General features: G+C 42.8%; 1 protein-coding gene across 4 annotated transcripts in view; it reads left to right on the top strand.

Annotated features, from left to right (window-relative positions):
• Positions 1–19,462, top strand: part of LOC122817080 (ankyrin repeat domain-containing protein SOWAHC-like) — an 877,444-nt gene that overhangs the window by 113,625 nt on the left and 744,357 nt on the right. For 3 of the 4 annotated variants that reach the window (XM_044090234.1, XM_044090232.1, XM_044090233.1), the window contains exon 2: positions 14,359–14,420. In XM_044090234.1, coding sequence (XP_043946169.1) covers positions 14,359–14,420 — 62 coding nt within the window. Of the gene's footprint in view, positions 1–14,114; positions 14,271–14,358; positions 14,421–19,462 lie in introns of those variants that run through there. The other variant, XM_044090235.1, reaches the window with a different exon arrangement.

Here is a 19,462-nt window from a genome sequence, read left to right as displayed (position 1 = left end):
TAAATAAAGATCTGGTGCATAAATGTTGGAAGCGTGTTACAGTGTACTGGGTCTGGGTGTTTATATCTGAGGTATTCCTTTGACTGACAATGACAGCTATTTCTTAGGTCCTATTATAATGTTTGATAACTTTCTTAATCATGCTGTATCTTTCGGATTGTTTTCTTCCATACCTTTCTGTATAATTTGTCCATAATTGTTTTATGTATATGTGTGTGTGTGTGTGTGTATATCTATCTATCTATATATATATATATATATATATATATATATATATATATATAACTATATATAATATAGTATAATATATATATGTATATATGATGTATGTTTGTATGTTCATAGGTTGGTACTAGGCTATCGGCCCTAGGGCCTATGCAAGCCTAGCCATAGCAATTCCCTGGATATTTCTTCCCACAATATTTACTTCTCTCGACCTCTGTCTAGCAGGGCGACTGATATGATCCCCGGGGTGAATTTCCTATCTCCCATCCAATCATCAAGGTTCCTTTTGAAGAGGGCCAATGAGGTGCTCTGCTTGACATGTATGGGCAGTCTATTCCAGAGTATGGAGAGTCTCTGGGTCAGAAACCTATCCCTCCAGCATGTTTTGTTCATTGTGATGGCAAGGATTAGATCCCTGGAGCATGTGGCTCTGAGGGATTGGGATTTCTTTAAGTGGAGCATGTCCAATAGCTCAGGGTTTGACATGGCGTTGTATGTTAAGCAGAGATCGCCTCTGAGTAGACGATATGCCACAGAGTATAGCTGGAGTTTTTTTAGAAGGTCAGCATATGGCATCTGCTTTAGGTCTGTGATTCTTTTAGTGAGGTATTTTTGTGGCCTTTCCAGCTGTTGCAGATGTCTTGTGAGGTACATACCAAACTGGGCATTATACTCTATAATGGGTCTAATCAGGGATGAGTACAGTGGGACAATAACCTCCTTTTTTCTGGATGAAAAGCCCTTAGTGATGAGGTGTGCCACATAGAAGGATTTCCTGACTGTTGTGGCGATGTGGTTATCGAAAGTGAGACCACTGTCCACCTGTGTCCCTAAGTCTCTCATCACAATTTCGAAGTTTAGTGTCCTGCCACCTATGTGGTAATTCATGGGTACATGTTTTTTTCCAAGGGGGATAACTATACAATGTTAAGTTGTCAATCTCGCCTTCATTCTTGCTTGATGGGTTTGGAGCCGATCCCTCGGCTCCGACTCGGCACTTGCTAAGCTCGAGAGTCACTTTTACCAGCTCGAGGCAGCCCCATATCCCATGGTGCAAGGCGGTAAGTACCCAGATCTCGTTTGCCGCTTCGCTTATGAGGTCCTCCTTTTACCAGCTCCTGGTAAGTGATTCACTGTTTTAATATTTAAGCCCCTTTTTGCTAAAAAACCTTTAATTTTTAGTTTTAAGTTAATTATATAGATTTTCTGACAGAAAATCCCTGTCTCTTCTAATTTTTTTTAGTCAAACTTTACCCATCCCATCCCCTCCCTGTTAGGGTGTGTGTGTTTGTTTTTATAGTAATACCTTTTTGGTATTTTATTTAATTTAATTATTGACTGGTGTGTGTGTGTGTGTGTTTGAAGCACCATGTCAAAGGAGAGGGTCTCAGGTTTTAAGAAGTGTGACTCGTGCTGTTAGAAGATGTCTCTGACTGACGGTCACACTTCTTGCCTGTATTGCCTGGGGCCTCTTCACCTGCAGGACTCCTGTGCTATTTGTCATTCCTTTAGCCAGAGAGTCCTGCAGGAAAGACGTAACAAGCTGATACTTAGGGGCCTTCTTAAGCCGGAGGGCTCTCCGGCTAAGTCGGCTCCATCAAAATCAGCCAAATCTTCCAAGGCCCAGGCTTCTGTGTCTAAGCCTGCGGCCTCGGTTCCGACTCGTTCTGAGTCGAGATCGGCTCCGGCTGGAGCCGATTCTAGCTTAACAAAGCCTTCGGCACCGATGGCTATCAGTGCCGATTCTGCATCGACCACTTCGGTGTCGGCTCCGATCGGTTCCGACCACCATGTGGCACAGGCATCGGTGTCGGCTCCGATCGGCTCCGACACCGTTACTTTTGTGGCTGTATCGGCTGCGGCTGGAGCCGATGCATCGAGGCTTCCTGTCGGCTCCGATAAGTCTTCGGCTCCGACAGGATCTATAGTATCGGTTCCGATGGCTCATTCCAGGAAGAGGTCTAGGTCTCCTTCCTTGGAGCCGATACTTCGGCTCGGCTTCACCTCTCCTTTCGGAACGGAGCCATCGGAGCCGATCTTCAAGGTCATCCAGACTTTCAGACCATGACCTAGAGAGAGTGGTCAGCAGATTACTTAAGTCACAGGTACTGGCCCAAATGTTACATAGTCCGTCTCAACAGGCGACTGTTGGTCCACACCCGTTACAGTTCCTCCTTCAACTCTACCCCAGAGCTTGGAGTTGGAGTCTTCGAATGGTTACTGCTACGGCTGGAGGACAGATACCCCCTTCTGTTCCTTCAGCCTCTACTCTTATCTCCTCTTGAGACCTTCCTGAGAGGGATTCGGTGGTCGGGCTTCCATGGTCTCCTCTGAGGGGGTGAGTGGCATCGGACCCTTGTCCGAACCCGCTCTTCCCCTTGGAGCCTCGGCCTTGGTGAGCTCTGCTCCGACATCTGCCTCGGAGTCTTCCCTTCGGTGGTCCCTGGGTTCCTAGTTCTTGAACGGGTTCTCTCGGACCTGCCTGGGAGGGAGCATTCGAGGTGATGAAGAGTGTGCTGGCCACTGGTATCAGTCAGCAGTCTGTTCCCGTAGCTCCTCCCTCTATAGTGCCTGTTGACATCTCTGCCACTTCTCTTGCTACAGGACCCAGAGATCCTCCGCCTCAGGTTTCCCCATTGGGAATTTCCCCTCTTCTGAGGATTCTCCTGATGTTTCGGGAGATCCTCCTAGGAAGAGGACTTGTAAGAGGAAACATGTAGACTCCCGAGTCTGTCACTTGGATACTGACTTTGATGAGTCAGAGGGATCCCTAGATCCCCTCTGAGGATGTCTCCTTCTCAGACATCCTAGAACTCCTTAAACAGAGGGAAACTGGCCCACCAACAATCCCTCTGAGGATGAGTCAGTATACCTAGAGGCGTTTGGATCTCGGCCCTCCACCTCCTGGGTGTCTCCGCCTTCGACCCCTTATGCAGGTTATTGCCCGAAGGCGTGGGCAGCTCCTGACTCTGTAGAGCCAGTCCCTAGGAGGCCTTCAAAATTTATCACTGCCCCGAGTGACAAGCAATTCCTCACTAAGGGTGTCCCCGCTGATGCCATGGTGGTGGCTGCGGCCACCAAGAAGGAACTTGCAGATCCTTCCGTACCCGTCCTTCCTCCTAATAAGGACTCTAGGACCATGGATAGGTACGGTAAGCGGATGTTTTCCTCAGCGACCTTTGCTATGCGTTCGCTGAATTACCTATGTCACTTCACCAGACTCCAGAGGGATATCCTTAAGGAGCTGGGTGAGTAGTTCAGGATCCTACAGCTGCAGGAGCTCAAGAAAAGATTGCTTCGCAGCTAGGAACCCTTAATTCCATTGCAAACTCCTCCATGCGGCTAATATCTTATGCTGCTGATGGAGCGAGTAGAGCCGCAGGTACAGGTGTGGCTCTTAGACGCCAAGCCTGGATGCGGCTATGTGATTTTGCTGATCCCTTTAAAGCGTCCTTCACAAATTCTCCCTTTGAATGGGTCAGCTTTGTTTGGCCCTCAGGTGAAGGAAACTTTGACCAGGTGCGAACAGGACGGCAAGACTCTTTCTGCTGTAGGAGTCCGTTTTTCCACCCCTTCTAGACCTTATCCCAAAGGACAGAAAGGTGGGAAAATGTGGTTCCGTAAATCCCAAGGAGTCACGCCAGATTCACGTGGTCAGTTTACCCCTAGAGGCAGAGGGGGTAACAATAACAGACGCCGCTCTAGAGGCAGAGGGGGTCCAAAAAACCAGGGAAACAGAGAGCCTCTCTCTGACAAGCCCTTTCAGCATCCCTGAGATGTTGCCCGGCTGTCCCTCCTTGGAGGCAGTCGGGAAGATTATCACTGTACCCAGAAGCCTGGCATTCCCTCACTCAAGACAGATGGGTACAGTCGATCATATCCAAGGGTTACATAATTCCTTTCGAGGAAAGTCCCTTCCCCTCAAATTCCCTTCCAGATGTACCACCGGTCTAAGGAAATTGCAGAGTTAGAAGTCTCAAAACTACTGCAAAAAGAGCCATTCAGCCAGTTACATTAGACCATTCAGAGCCGGAATCTACCCAAGGTTCTTTTGGTCCCCAAAAGACGGGAGACTGGAGACCAATATTGGATCTCAGCAGACTCAACAAGTCTGTCAGGAAGACAAGATTCGAATGGTCACTCTTCAGTCAATTCTGCCCTTCTTACAGAAGGACAACTGGATGTGCTCAATAGATCTTCAGGATGCGTACTATCACATCAAAATTCACAGACGCTCCAGGAGATTTCTCCGCTTTCGGCTGGGGTCCAGTCATTTCCAGTTCAGAGCCCTGCCCTTTGGTCTCACTACAGCCCCCAGAGTGTTCACCAAATGCATGGCAGTGGTCACGGCTCACCTGAGACGTCAAGGATTCCAGGTGTTTCCGTATCTCGACGACTGGCTCCTGTCAGCCACCACCAGGCATCAGCTTATACAAGCCAGGGATTACACAATAAACCTTTGTTCTCATTTGGGCATCTCGATCAACTTCGAAAAGACATCCTTATCGCCCTGCCAGTCTATTACCTTCATAGGCGCAAACTTAAACACTGTTCGGATGTCAGCTACCCTTACAGATCAAAGAGTTTCAGACATTCAGAGTCATGTCAGGATCATTCTGGCCAACAAGAAAGTACAGGCCAGAATGGTTCTAAAGGTATTAGGTCTCATGGCTGCGGCCATTACTCTTCTTCCCCTGGCTCGATTCTATATGCGCCTTCTTCAGTGGATGCTGTTCACACAATGGTCATACCAACAACTTCCAATGCGTCACCAGATTCTGGTGACACAGACATGCAAAGAGCATCTTGCTTGGTGGATCACATCTCCTCAGGCTCACCAAGGCAGGTACTTTGTACCCCCATCCCCGATAGCCACTGTCACCACGGATGCCTCCCTGATCGGGTGGGGGGGTCATTATCAGGGCAGGATGGTTCATGGGACGTGGCAGCCGTTCGAGTACCATCTGCACATAAATGTCCTGGAGATGAGAGCAGTGCTTTTAACGTTGCAAGCCCTCAACGACTTTCTTCCCGTAGGGACAATTGCAGTCCACACAGACAACATGTCTGTAGTTTGGTATATCAACAAACAGGGCGGAACCAAGTCCTACCCCTTGTGTCGAGAAGCGCTCAGACTATGGCAATGGGCGATCTCCTCTCATCGGTTTCTGGTAGCAATGCATATCCCTGGGAAAACCAACATTGTAGCGGACAGATTGAGCAGAGCTATTCTCATGCCTCACGAGTGGTCTCTCAAGCAATCTATAGCGGAAGAGATTTTTCTGGAATGGGGTCGTCCATGTTGCGATCTTTTGCTACTCCCCAAAACAGCAAATGTCCAGACTTCTTCTGCCTCTTCCCTCTATCAGGCCATCCCCCCAGAGACGCTCTGACCCAGGATTGGCCCCAGGGACTTCTTTATGCCTTCCCTCCATTTCCTCTGATCCCTCAGGTTATCCAGAAAGCTACCGTTTGAGAGCCAAATTGATTCTCATTGCCCCTTACTGGCCTCGACAAGTTTGGTTCCCGTTCCTCCATCATCACCTTTTGGTGCAGCCGTGGCATCTGGACCCAGTGCCAGATCTTCTGATTCACCAATCGGGTCAGCTGCACCGGTCAATCCCTTCTCTCAACCTCACAGCATGGTTGCTCCACTTCCTTCCTTAGCCAGGCTTCCTTTGATCTCTAACCCAGTTAGAGACATCATAGTAACTTCGCTAAAATCCTCTACCAGGAGGATTTATACAAGCAAATGGAAACGTTTCTCTTATTGGGCTAAGGCCAAGAATATTGATCCTTTTACTGCCCTGTTCAGGCAGTCCTGGACTTCTTAGCAGAGATTTTTCATGCAGGCTCCTCTTCTTCCACAGTCAGAGTTCAATTGGCTGCTATTTCCAATTTTCATGTCGGGATAGCAGATCATAATATTATGTCCCATAGGCTCTGCAGGGCCTTCTTGAAAGGAATTTTCCTACTAAAGCCTCCAATCAGGAATCCTCCTCCTCAGTGGGATCTAAATTTAGTGCTGACATCCTTGATTCTTCCCCCCTTCGAGCCAGCTGCTTCTTGTTCCCTGAAATATCTTTCTTGGAAAACTTTATTCCTAGTGGCTATTACATCGGCCAGGAGGGTGTCTGAACTTCATGCTCTTTCGGTTCGACCCCCCTATTTGGTTTTTCACAAAGACAGAGTATCTTTGAGAACTAACCCAACCTTTTTGCCTAAGGTCGCTTCAAAGAACAATTTGAATCAATCCATTGATCTCCCTGTATTTTTCCCTAACTATTCAGATAGAGCTGAACAAAAGCTACATTATCTTGATGTCCACCGTCAACTTAGATATTATTTGGACAGAACAAAAAAATGTAGGAAATCTGATCAACTTTTTGTTTCCTATGCGGATAATAAAAAAGGCCTTCCTGTTTCTAAAGTGACTTTGTCTAGATGGCTTTCTTCGGTCATCTCTGAAATTTATCTGCTCAGGGGAAAACAGCTGTGCTCAAAACCTAAAGCACATTCAACTAGGAGCTTAGCTACTTCTACAGCTTTTCAAGCTAGACTTCCTTTAGACACTATTTGTGCAGCGGCCACTTGGGCCACTCCTCACACTTTTGTTTCCCATTACAAATTGGACTTGGCCTCCAGGGACAGAGCCAGTTTTGGCTCTACAGTCCTCAAGAGTTTGTTCCATTGAGCCACCCAGGATAGAGGTGCTAGGGGCGGTCCCATCAAGCAAGAATGAAGGCGAGATTGACAACTTAACATTAAGAAGTTATGTACCTACCATAACGCGTTCCATGTTAGTTGTCTTCTCTCGCCTTCTTTCTTCGACCCTCCCTCCTTCCCCTGGCCTGGACAGACCTTGTTATAAGAAACTGTTATGCTGAAGACCATTCAGACCTGGTCCTTCTTCCATCCGTAAGTTTTCTTTCTTCCTTTGGGAAGTATGTTATGCTTGGTGCTATTGCCCTTTGTCATCAAACGAGATCTGGGTACTTACCGCCTTGCATCATGGGATATGGGGCTGCCTCGAGCTGGTAAAAGTGACTCTCGAGCTTAGCAAGTGCCGAGTCGGAGCCGAGGGATCGGCTCCGAACCCATCAAGCAAGAAAGAAGGCGAGAGAAGACAACTAACATGGAACGTTATGGTAGGTACATAACTTCTTATTTCTTGGCATTAAGCTTGAGCCCATGGCTCTGGCACCAAGCATCTGTTTCTGTAAGGCCCTTTTGTAGAATATCCACATCATTTGGGGATTCAATAATGGCTCCCAGTTTGCAGTCATCTGCGAACTTTGTTAGCCAGAGTCCCGTAGCGTTAGCCTGTACTTCAGAGAAGAAGATGCCAAACAAGAGTGGTCGCAGGACTGAACCCTGAGGTACTCCAATTGTCCCTTGTCTGGAGCTGGATTTGAAATTGGCTACTTTTACAGTCTGGGTTCAGTCAGTAAGCCAGTTGGCAACCCATCGAGTGAAGTAGGGATTTATGCCCAGCTTAGTAAGTTTATCTGTGATTCCAGAGTGGGGAATGGTGTCGAAGGCCTTGGCGAGGTCTAGATAGGCTGTGTGGACCACCTTACCCTCGTCCACAGCTCTGGAGACTGATTAGAAGAAGTCAGTCAGATTCAGGAGACAAGATCGGCCCTTCACAAACCCAAACTGGGTGGGGTCCAGTGATTCAGGAGACAAGATCGGCCCTTCACAAACCCAAACTGGGTGGGGTCCAGTGTTTGAAAGTTGCCGATGTCTTTGTTTATAAGTTCCATGATAATGCGTTCCATGCCCTTGCAGATCAGGCTTGTCAGACTGATGGGATGGTAGTTCCCGGGATCCAAGGCAGATCCTCCCTTGTGGAGTGGGATAACTGTAGCTGTGCGCCACTCAGCGGGCACGAAGCCTGAGGTGAGGCTATGATTAAACATGACACTTAAGTGAGGTGCCAGTTCATTTTGTAGTTCATGTAGTACACAGCCTGGGATATCATCTGGTCCCATGGATGCTGTATTCTTAGCTTTGGAGAGTGCGGTTTCTACCTGTGTGGCCATGATTATTGGAATCTGGCAATCTTTTGGTATTGAGATGGGCCCTTTAGGGGGTGAGAGGGGGGTGAAGTTGGCACTAAATCGATCTGCCAGGATATTGGCAATATCCTTGGGATCAGTATATTTAATGCCATTCTGTTGTAGCTCAGAGCAGATCTGAGCATTGCCATTTAGATTCTTGACATAACTATAGAATGCCTTATGGTTGCCTTTGGAATCTTTGGCAATTTTATTTTCGTAACTAGCTTTTGAGGATTTTATGAGGGATCTCAGCTTCTTACTGAGGCTGGCGAGGGAGTTTTTTGCATCCTGGGATTTTCCTCTTTTCTGCAACAGTTTCTTCCTTCTGTTGTATAGTTTGTTTATAGCAGGGGACCACCAGATTGGCTTCCTTTTTTTGGAGAAGAGCATCTTGGTTCTATTTAGGATGGCACGATTCATGCATGAGTGGATGTGCTCGTACAGTGCCTTAGTGTAGGATTCTGCAGTCGAGCTTCCAGATCCCGTCTGCGTGGGTGTTGTGAAGTTTGTCACTTCTGACTTCAGTAGCATGAAGTTGGCTTTGGAGAAGTTTTTTAAGGAGGTTTCCTTACTGGGGGGGTGAGGGTGGGATATGGATGTCAAAGGGGATTTGCTTATGGCCAGACCTGACCAATGAGGGGGTGACCACTGGTGTGGAACATCTATCTCCCATGTTGGTAATGACCAGGTCTAGGATATTGGATCCCCTGGTGGGACAATGGATTAGTTGATCCAGGGAGTTGGAATTTATGAATTCCAAGAACCATTGGGAAAAGGAGTTCTTACCCGAGTAGTTTTCCCAATTAATGGCAGGGTAGTTGAAATCACCCAGTATTAGAGGGTTTGGTTGTATCTTAATATTTTCCAGTATGTTTGGAAAGGTGTAGTGAAAATCTTGGGGCATGGTGGGGGATCTGTAGCAAGCTACAGTTTGGATTGCAGTCTTACCTAGTGTTAGTTGCACCTGGAGAATTTCAGATGCATTGTGTTGGGCAGCTAGCCTAGAGGTGTGAATATCCTTGGTGAATACGGACACTCCTCCACCTTTAGTGTTTCGGTCTTGGTTTTGTGGCCGAAAAGTGTGGTAAGAATTGTAGCCTGGTATTGCAGGGGTGCTCTCTGGAGCCTTGTACCAGGTCTCAGTTACTGCACAGATATCGATGTTCTCCATTTTTAGGAGTGCCTCGAGAGAGTGCATTTTGAGGTTTAGACTTCTAGCCTTGAGTAGCATTACCTTCAGATTTTGCATGCTTGTATCTGTTACGGTGATGGTTTTATCCTTTGAACCTTGCCTTAAAAAGGCACTATAGGGGTGGCAAGAGCTTTAGCCAGTAACCTGAATCCCAGGGGTGACGGGTGCAGACCATCTCTGGCAAAGCATCATGGTTTGTCGATCATGTCTTCCCAGGCAGACAAATACTGGATCCTCTTTGAATGACACCAGAAGCTTAGCCAATTGTTGAAGTCAATCATTTTGTCCTTATACTGTGGTATCATTCTGGGCGAAGGCAGGATGCTACTCAGGGCTAGGTTCATACCTGCCTGTGTCACATGATCCAAGAGCTCTTCCATATAGTCCAGGGAGGTACGTCTCAAGTCATTCACTCCAGCATGGACAATGACAGAGCCGTATTTGTACTTGTTGTGGAGTGACATGAGTGCATGCGTTATGTGGCGGATCCTGGCACCCGACAGGCAGCTGACTGTAATTTTCTCCTTGTTCAGCCTGGTGAGTGGGACATCAGTGTGCCTGACTATAGAGTCACCTATGACTAAAGTGTTGGGTACATTGTCTTGCCTTAGGGGCTGTTGTTAGGTGGCACACTGGTGTTGTGAGCTGTGTCACTTTGGTTGTGACTGGTGTTTGTTTGCGTTTCGGCTTCAGAGGTCCTTGTTGCTTAGGCAGGTTAATGTTAAGGGCCTCCGCATATGTGGGTTTAGTGTTGCTATGTTTGGGTGTTGATGGTGTGGGTTTTGAAGGGCTATGAGTTGCTTGAGGCATAATGCAGGTGTTAACCTTCTCCTCTTGACTGTCTAGCACAATCTTGGCCGGAGAGAGCTTTGCTTCCAGTGTGGCTATGTAAGTGCATTTCTCGCAGGTTGTAGTGTTGGGTGGTAGGAGGAGAGGATTGTCTGTGTACATGAGGCAGTTGCCGCATTGCCCCAGTATGCCCAGATTCACCAGGTGGACAGGAGAAATCACCGGAAGCTGACCCTTGGACATGCCTGTTTAGGTGCTTTTTTGTAAAGTTTAAGAGCTGTTTTCACTTACCTTTGCAAGGTACTTTGCAGTTATAGGCTGTTTACTGCCTATGATTAATTTCTCCTTATTGACAAGGAGAGCTGAGTGCTTGAATCAGTTTCAGGCTTCCTAGTGCTTTCCAGCAGGTTCTAGAGCAAGTGCTAGTCACAGGGGTTCAGATTTTAGTGCTACTGCTGAGAAACCAGCTAGTTCTAAGGGAAAATTTGAAGAGCAGATTTTCTGGCACCTGGAATAGTTTAACTGTAGCCTCGCAGTGCTGCACGATGTGAAAAATGTGCAAACAGTCGCGTTTTTAAGCCAGAAAGTTGAAAGGGATAGAAATCAGCCCAAAAAGGCTAATAAAATTACAGTTTCAGAGCTGGAAACCACTCCTCTACCGTTAGATAGGCATTACAATGCTCACCAGTCCCACTAGTAAGCAGTAGGACTTCCCTCTACCACAGCAAGGTCTGGATAGTTCTGAACACAGAAAATAAAGTCCTGAGACAAGGAAAGCCTGAGATATGGACTGGCTAGAAAACGTGGGAAACAAGTAAACAAGATATATATATATATATATATATATATATATATATATATATATATATATATATATATATATATATTTTTTTTTTTTTTTTTTGTTGAAACAGGCTAAATAATGCAATAACACATTAAATAAACACAGAAAAGGCTAAAACACTTGAGTGTGTAGTCCTAAACAGTAAATGCAATTAAAACTCTACAAAATTAGCAATTTAAAACTTTTTAAATGAAGCAAGGCAAGTTCACAATTGAAAAACGATTTAAGAGGCAGTAACACAGCAGAATAAGTAGCTAGTCTACATATACAGAGAAGTCGCTAAAACACACACACTTCAGATGCAGTGCAACCTAGAGCACTTGAGTTGTAGCAATATTAAGGCAATTACAGCTATAATAAATGCTCTAAAATATACTCTATATTTCCAAAATGTTTGAGAAGCACAGTCAGAACACAAGGAGATTCAGGCAAAATTTTTTTTTTTTTGAAAGGGAAAAAGGAGAAACAGAAGGCCTTATCAAATGTTCTCTCTGTATTGAGTAGAATGAGCTAATGACACTAGACCGGGAGGAGTGTCCCAGATCAGATTTACAGTAGGGGCGGGCAACTGCAAAGCCACCAAGTATAACAGCAAGAAACCAACAGAGAGGGAGGGTGGGGACAATACTAAAGCTGTTAGCCTACAGACAGTAAGCTCTACAGAAAGCCACAAAATTAAAGTTTTTAAACAGATAAAGGAGCAATGAGACTCTACAGAATGCTTTTAACTGCAAACAAATCAGTTACCCGTGCAGATTAGTTAATAGCAATAAAAATACACTCAAAAACTATGCAGCAGGCAATAAAAAGTGCTATATATAAATTGCTAGAAACAATAATCAGTATAAATAATCGAAAAAAACAGGATACTTAATATCTCTCAGCTAAGAGTTGTAGTCAACACCTCTCTTCCACTCTGCTCAGTGTGTATAGACAGAAACCCTCTCAAGGTTAGGGCTTAAATACCAGAAGATACAACCTTAGACAACTTTTATTTTTATAGATATATATATATATATATATATATATATATATATATATATATATATAAATATATATATATATATACACACATGCACACATATACATATATATATATATATATATATATATATATATATTGTCTTTTTCAAAACTTGTGCCTTTCTCCTGTAACTTATTGCCTTCTATGCTCTTAAGTAGTAATTTATTTGCGGTCACAGGCCTAAAGCAGATGCCCTATGCTGACTGTCTAAAAAAACTCCAGCTATACTCTGTTGCTTATCGTCTACTTTGAGGTGATCTCTGCTTAACATACAAGGCCATGTCAAACCCAGAGCTGTTGGACATGCTACACTTAAAGAAATCCCCAATCCCTCAGAGCCACTCACTCCAGGCATCTAAACCTTGTCATCACAATGAACTAAACATGCTGGAGGGATAGGTTCCTGACCCAAAGACTCCCCAGACTCTTTAATAGACTGCCCATACATGTCAAGCAGACCGCCTCTTTGGCCCTCTTCAAAAGGAACCTTGACGATTGGATGGGAGATAGGAAATTCACCCCGGGGATCATGTCAGTCACCCTGCTAGCCAGGGGTCCAGGGAAGTAAATATTGTGGGATGAAATAGCAAGGGAGTTGTTATGGCTAGTCTTATATAGGCCCTAGGGCTGATAGCCTAGTACCAACCCATGAAAAGAAAGTGGTAGAACTTTGGGGTCTTTTTGGTATTGTCCTTGTATTAATATTTTTATTCCACTTGGTGTATATTTTAAATATTTGTGATCATTGTTATTGTCACGTTGTTTTATGTTTTAATAGAAAATGTATAAATAAAGCAGTATCAGAAATTTTTGATGTAGTTATTCTGTGTAATAGTGCTTTTTTCTTCATGGCTTTCTTGTTTTCTTGTACTTGTCTTGTTCAAAGTTTGTGATATTGTGGATTTTGTAGCTGGCGGTAGTTGTGTGTTCGTACCTAGCTGAAGACTGGAAATCCTCTTGAGAATTCGACAAGGGACAAGTTAATAGCCTAGCATTTTATGTTTCAGTTAAGTTGTTATCCTAGTGTGTTGACAACACAATAACTACCATCAAGGATTCGAAGGACTTAAGTTCATCGTTCTTTGTAAGCAGTTTCTGTTGCCTGCTAAATGGCCACATTACACAGAATGCAAACGTCAATCAGCAGATTTATTTTTCTAGTTTGTGACTCGTCATGCTTACTGTAACTCTCAGACATGTAAAATGAATGAAACCTAGTTTTTTTTTTACTGAAAGAGAAATAGTAGACTGTTTTATGTATAACTGTACTCTATGGTATTAGATAAATAAATTAAACTCTTATTACTAGGTTTATAGCTGTAATTGTTGGGGTTTGTTAAATGCAACTGTTAATTTTCAGTTTGTCATTCTCACAGTAATGTGTGTATGATTTGTGAGTTTGCTGCAGTTGTAAATTTTATTGGTGCAAATAAATCTGTTTTCAAAAAGCATAGTAGGAAATAATAACTAAATGCAACTATTATTGATATTGCTAACTCCTTTAAATCTTTAATTTGGTATATTTATTCGCTGTATTTTTTAACGCACTGCTTTCTGTAGTCCAAGGTACATTTGCCCAAGTGTGATTCTGAGAAAGTGACAACCAGAAAGTACTCCCAGGTCACTCCTGAAAAGGGACATGGGTCCAGTAGGCTTTCCTGATCAAAAAATGAATAAAAGTATTCCAAATGCATTTTAGATGGTTTCTAAAAACTGAACTGCAAGGTGCAGTAAATTTACTTGATCTGCAAATGTGTGAATAAAAATCAGTAACTAGATATCTAACTTTCAGCTATGTTTAAAGAAGATGTAAGCATATTGTCATCTTTTGAAAATGCTTTCCTTTGTCCTTAATTAGCATTCTTCTCCTTATCTTGTTGAAGCAGTAGTTCCAAACTGGGAGGAGGTGTTCCATTCTTAGCTTAAAACAGGATGTACATCTGTTGCAGAGGGCTGAGCTCAGCAGGCAGAATTTTTCTTCGACTTTTTGTGCCTGAAGTAGTATTGTAGAAATTTTAGATCCAGAAATGACAATTTGTTTCGGTGTTTATATACAAACTGTACTTTATTTGTTCACTGTCATAAACTGATCAGAAGTTCCTTTAGCCTCACAGGAAATCTGCTGGAATTTAGGTACATAGCTAGCAGTAGCGTAACCACTGAAGTGTAAAAGAGGATGTTATGTTGCCATGTGACAAACCCTGCCTGTTTTTCTTTGCAGCCCAGTATCGTCAGACATTCAAGGAGATTATTGACAAGGTGGCGCTGGTGAAACAAGAGGGGGTGAGTACTAAATATTATTATTATTTTTTTAATGAATGGTGCTGATCACTGATTACGGACTAATGCAATCTGTGGTTGTCAGATCATACTTTTTTTTTTTTTTCACCAGGTAGTTTGTCTTCCTCTTCTCAACAGCTTGAAGAGAGAGAGAGAAATAACTGAGTTAACCTTAGGAATTTGGATAACATTAATTATCTTGGCTAACTTGAAGTTGTAGAGATAGTGTGTTTTTGTCATTAGTGATCCAGAGTGTGGCACAAAAATTGAGCCTTGGTCTTTGGAAGGTTAACCAAAGTGGTGAGGCAGTGGGTCAGACATTAGCTGGAATATTATTGCTCTTTCTTTTTTGGCTGCATGCAGTGATAACAGTTGAGAGTGTCTGACCTGGGGGTTGATGTTTTATCGCTCTATTTACTGCTTTCAGGAGATAGAATGAAACAGGCATTTGTCAAATACACACATAATTGGTATGTTTCAGGGACTTTGATGTACAGTATGGTCAGTAAGAGGGTTGCAGGGTAGATAGTTCTTGTCCCGCCCAGCTAAAGTGACCTACCGCAGTGTTTTTGTTGGAAGCTTCTGCTTGGGCTGCCAAGGAGAACATATATAAACTACAGGCTTCAGTAAGGAAATTCTCCTTTGAAGAGTACAGGAGAAGGGATCCACCCACTCTAGGTGTACAGCTGTGAATAAGCCATTGATAACAGACACTGACCTGTGGGGGATTATACTAGTGTACATCTTGGGCAGGAGTAAAGTTAGCCTTACTTGCCAGTCAGGAAAAAAAAGCAACAAGAGCAACATGTAAGAATAAATATTGTCCCCCCCCCCCCCCACCATGGAAAAGGGATTTTGAGATAATGACATGGTGACATATATATATATATATATATATATATATATATATATATATATATATATATAGGGAGCTGGACTGTAAACATGGGCTTTTATTTATTTATTTAGTTCATGTTTTAGTTGCTGGTTAAGTCGTGTGTGCTGCTTCCCAAAAACAAATGATATTTTAGTTGTCTACTGCAAACAGCACTACATAAACGGTACTACCTCCTTTCTTGTTGCACTGTGTAACTCATAGTAAATATCTTTTGAAGTACTTTTTATAGAAGTAACGCTCAGAAGTTTCAGCTGTGTCTACCTACCTTACATTTGTAGTATGACCAGCAATTTATCTAACCCAGTTCTTTGTATTTGCATTGTTTGCCTTTGTTCATGATTATGACTGAAAAAAGTTAATTTTGGATCGGACCCCTTCTCAGTCAAGAGATACACTTAAAAAAAGTATGTATCTGTACTCGTGTCTTGTTGTACCCTTGACATTACAGATGGGGAACACATTTATTTTGTGTACATCATTTTCTTTGCATTGCTCTGTCCACTAGCTAAAAGCAATGTGTGTCTGAAGCCGTTGGAGACCTAACAATAGAAAATTATTAGGAAAGGAAAACACTGGCAAGTATCTGGTGATCGACAAGCGTCAGTGTTTTCCTTTCCTGTTTACTTGCTAATAAAATACTGTGTTACTGATTTGTTTGTATATAGCAAAAACGTGTTTGTCTTCTGTTTGGCCTTTGAATAATGAACCTGATTATTGCATGCCTTATTTCATGGATATACACTGCATTTGCTTTAATATGTTTTGCATCTGAAACTTTTATAGATTTCATATTTTTCTGTCTTTCTTTCTTTCCTTCCCCTGAGAGTTCCACTTTAGTCCTAGCCTAGGACTGATAGTGTTTCTGAACAAAAAAGGACTGATGGCATTTTTTTTTTGTCAGAAACACTATCACTGAAGTAAAAGGTGATTCATGACTGGTGGGAAAGTCACACGAGTATTGATCAAATTGGTTCTACACTTTCTAGGTTCAAGACATCCACACGTGTCAAAAGGGACACTTGCCAAGTACTGCTTATACATACCTGCTAAAAGATGTGTTAGTTGTGAAGTTTTCTGATTATTTCTTCATCTGATCATGTAATAATCTTGTTAGTGCCTTAGCCAGGTGTAAATGCTCATTTAGGGGGAGGCTTGGCATTCTGAGCGGTATAAGTGCTATATAATTTTTTAATAGGAGATGACATGGGGTGGGAGTTGACAGGAAGGTATGATGGTGTTCAGATCATATTTCAGATTGTATCTGCAAAGCTGTCATTCCATGTCACTTGTTACAGCGTCTCATTGTTGTAGTGTTTTTTGGCAGTGCACCAGCACAACACTTATCCCTTTTTTTTTTTTTTTTTTTTTCCCTTTTTCTGGGACTGCATTAAGCTGTGACAGACTTGTCAATCCCAGAATGGAGTGAATCATATGTATGTGTCTGTTGTTTTGACATTAGCTGATAATTTTATTATAATTTTTCATTTATTTATTTATTTTTAACTTGTTAACCAGGATAGAGCACTGATCCCGTAGGACCTGTTTCAGTCTCAGCCTGGGGGTAAACACAACAGATTGATGACTTTCTTTACAAAGCGAGAAATGTGTTGTATACAAAGTAAATGTCAGATTATGTTGAGAAGCCTAATGGGATCCATGTAATTTTACTTAAAATTGATCTTGGGTAAATTATAATTAGGGGTCTGTGTATACTTCCCATGATACTTAGCATTTTATATATATATATATATATATGTGTGTGTGTGTGTGTGTGTGTGTGTGTGTGTGTGTGTGTATATATATATATATATATATATATATATATATATATATATATATATATATATAGGTCTACCTGAAAATGCTGGAATCGCAGAACGCCGACAACGAGAATACCGACACCGGAAGATCGACAACGGAGAAGACCGACAGTTGATAATCCCGATGCTGAGAACACCAACATGTTAAGGTAAGTGTGCAATAGGGACGGACGTTAGGGTCAGGATGTGGGTAAGGTAAGTGTGTGATAGTGACGGACGTTAGGGTAGGGTGCAGGGTCAGGTAAGTGTGCAATAGTGACGGAGTTTAGGTTTGGGGGCGGGTTAAGTGAGTTAGGGTTAGGGTGCGGGTAAGGTAAGTGTACGATAGTGACGGACTTGAGGGTTAGGGGCGGATTAAGTGAGTTAGGGTTAGGGTGCAGGTAAGTTAAGTGTGCGATAGTGATGGACCTTAGGGTTAGAGTTAGTTGTGTATGTAAGGTTTAGTGTAGGTTTGTAAGGTTTTTGGTGTGCTTGTGTTGTGTGTGTGTTTTTCGGGAAAGGTATTTGTTTTGTTGATTGTCGGAATTTTGGTTTGTCGGGCATGTGAAGTTTCGTGTTTTTGAACTTTTTTTTTTTCGTTTTTTTTTTCACGTCAGTTATTTCGTTGTTGGTGTTTTGGCTTGTCGGTGTTATCTGGTAGACCCATATATATATATATATATATATATATATATATATATATATGTGTGTGTGTATATATATATATATATATATATATATATATATATATATATATATAAACACACACACATACTTTTTTTATTTCTGAATTTCTATGCTTGATGGTAGGTTTAATATGCAGTGTTTAAAAAACTGTGTACTTAACCTTAGGTTTAATTTACAGTGTTGAAAAGTCTGTGTACTTTACAAAGGGTGTTTGTAAGGTGGCATAATATCAGCTGAGATAGTCATTGACTGTTAATGGATGACGTGTTAACGAGTCAGCAAAAGGTGTACTTTTCTAACTGTTGCACCATGCAGTCCTTTTAGTAATACGCAGCACTACCAGCCCATCAAAGCTTCTGTTTTACATGAGCAGCACTTCAGAAAGAACTCTGTGGAGCCTTGGCATACCTCTCAAGTGAACCTTATTACGAAGAACGTATCTCATTTGGGGTCTTAAAAAGTTCACGTTCCTCGAAGTTCCACATTGAAGGGGTCTGACACACATTCTGTGTTAGGAAGTTTTTTACATGATATCCATGGTAAATGGGATGGTGCAGTGGTGTAGCGGTTAGTGCTGTTACCTCACAGCAAGAGGTTCTCCGGTTCGATTCTCGGCTGGGGTGCCCTCTGTGTGGAGTCTGCATGTCTTCCTTGCGTTCGTGTGGGTTTTCTCCGGGTGCTCTGGTTTCCTCCCACATTCCAAAGACATGCAGTAGGTGGACTGGGCACTCTAAATTGGCCCTAGATGTGAGTGAGCATGTGCAAGTGTGTGGTGCACCCTCTGAGGAGGGTTGAGCCCACGGGCTACAACCCGATGCTATAAAACCCGTTCCTGCTACAGAAATGAGTGCTTGAAGGGTGTTTGTTGCCGATGTGCTGAATGCATGGGAACAAATCCAAGGAGGATCCATGGTAAATAGAAATTCATCATGTTATTCATTAAAAGACAGTTAAGTAAAAGCATACTTTAACCATCCTCTGACCTTCCTAGTTGAAGTTGTTAGCAAGCCATTAGTAATGTGTTCCACATTTTTCCCATTTGTTCCAAATTATGAGGACTGGTGCTCCTCATTTTGGTGATGGAAGGTTGAGAGCAAAGAGCCTTGGTTTGTCCAAGTCATCTTAGTTGGTAGGCGAGGGGGAAGGTTTAGACTTGTATCTGGTTACAAGATTAGTTTACTTGATCTAATGTGAACATTTACATATGCAAATAAATGAATGGTCTGTTTATTTTACTTATTTATTTATTTATTTTTGGTATGCTCTTCATGCTCGAGGGTACTGATAAAGAAAATAAAAGCATCACTCCAGAGCCCAACTGTAGCAGGCCAGCATGTTGTATGAAGCCTGTGTATAGGATGACAACTTGCGTGCGTATGTTGTGAGGACTAGCTATATCACAGCATTCCCTCCATTAGATTGCTCTGCTTATTTAGAAAGGTTTGTGGGGTGAGGGAACTCTGTTCCTCCAATGGATATTTCTGCATTTGTTGTTTCTGTTGTAGTATCATACCATTCACAATATGTTCATTTACTTGTTTTTTCTGGAGGATATTAGTGGGACAGTGGATGCAGAAAGCTATCACAGGGTGGGGACTTTTAGTGCCTATTATGTCATACTATTAGTGGCCCTCCCTAATAATGCATGGTGTCATTGCAAA

The sequence above is a fragment of the Protopterus annectens genome, chromosome 12.part0 (assembly GCF_019279795.1).
Source record: "Protopterus annectens isolate FY-2018-M chromosome 12.part0, PAN1.0, whole genome shotgun sequence".
Lineage (NCBI taxonomy): Eukaryota > Metazoa > Chordata > Ceratodontiformes > Protopteridae > Protopterus > Protopterus annectens.
This window is presented reverse-complemented; position numbering and strand designations above follow the sequence as displayed.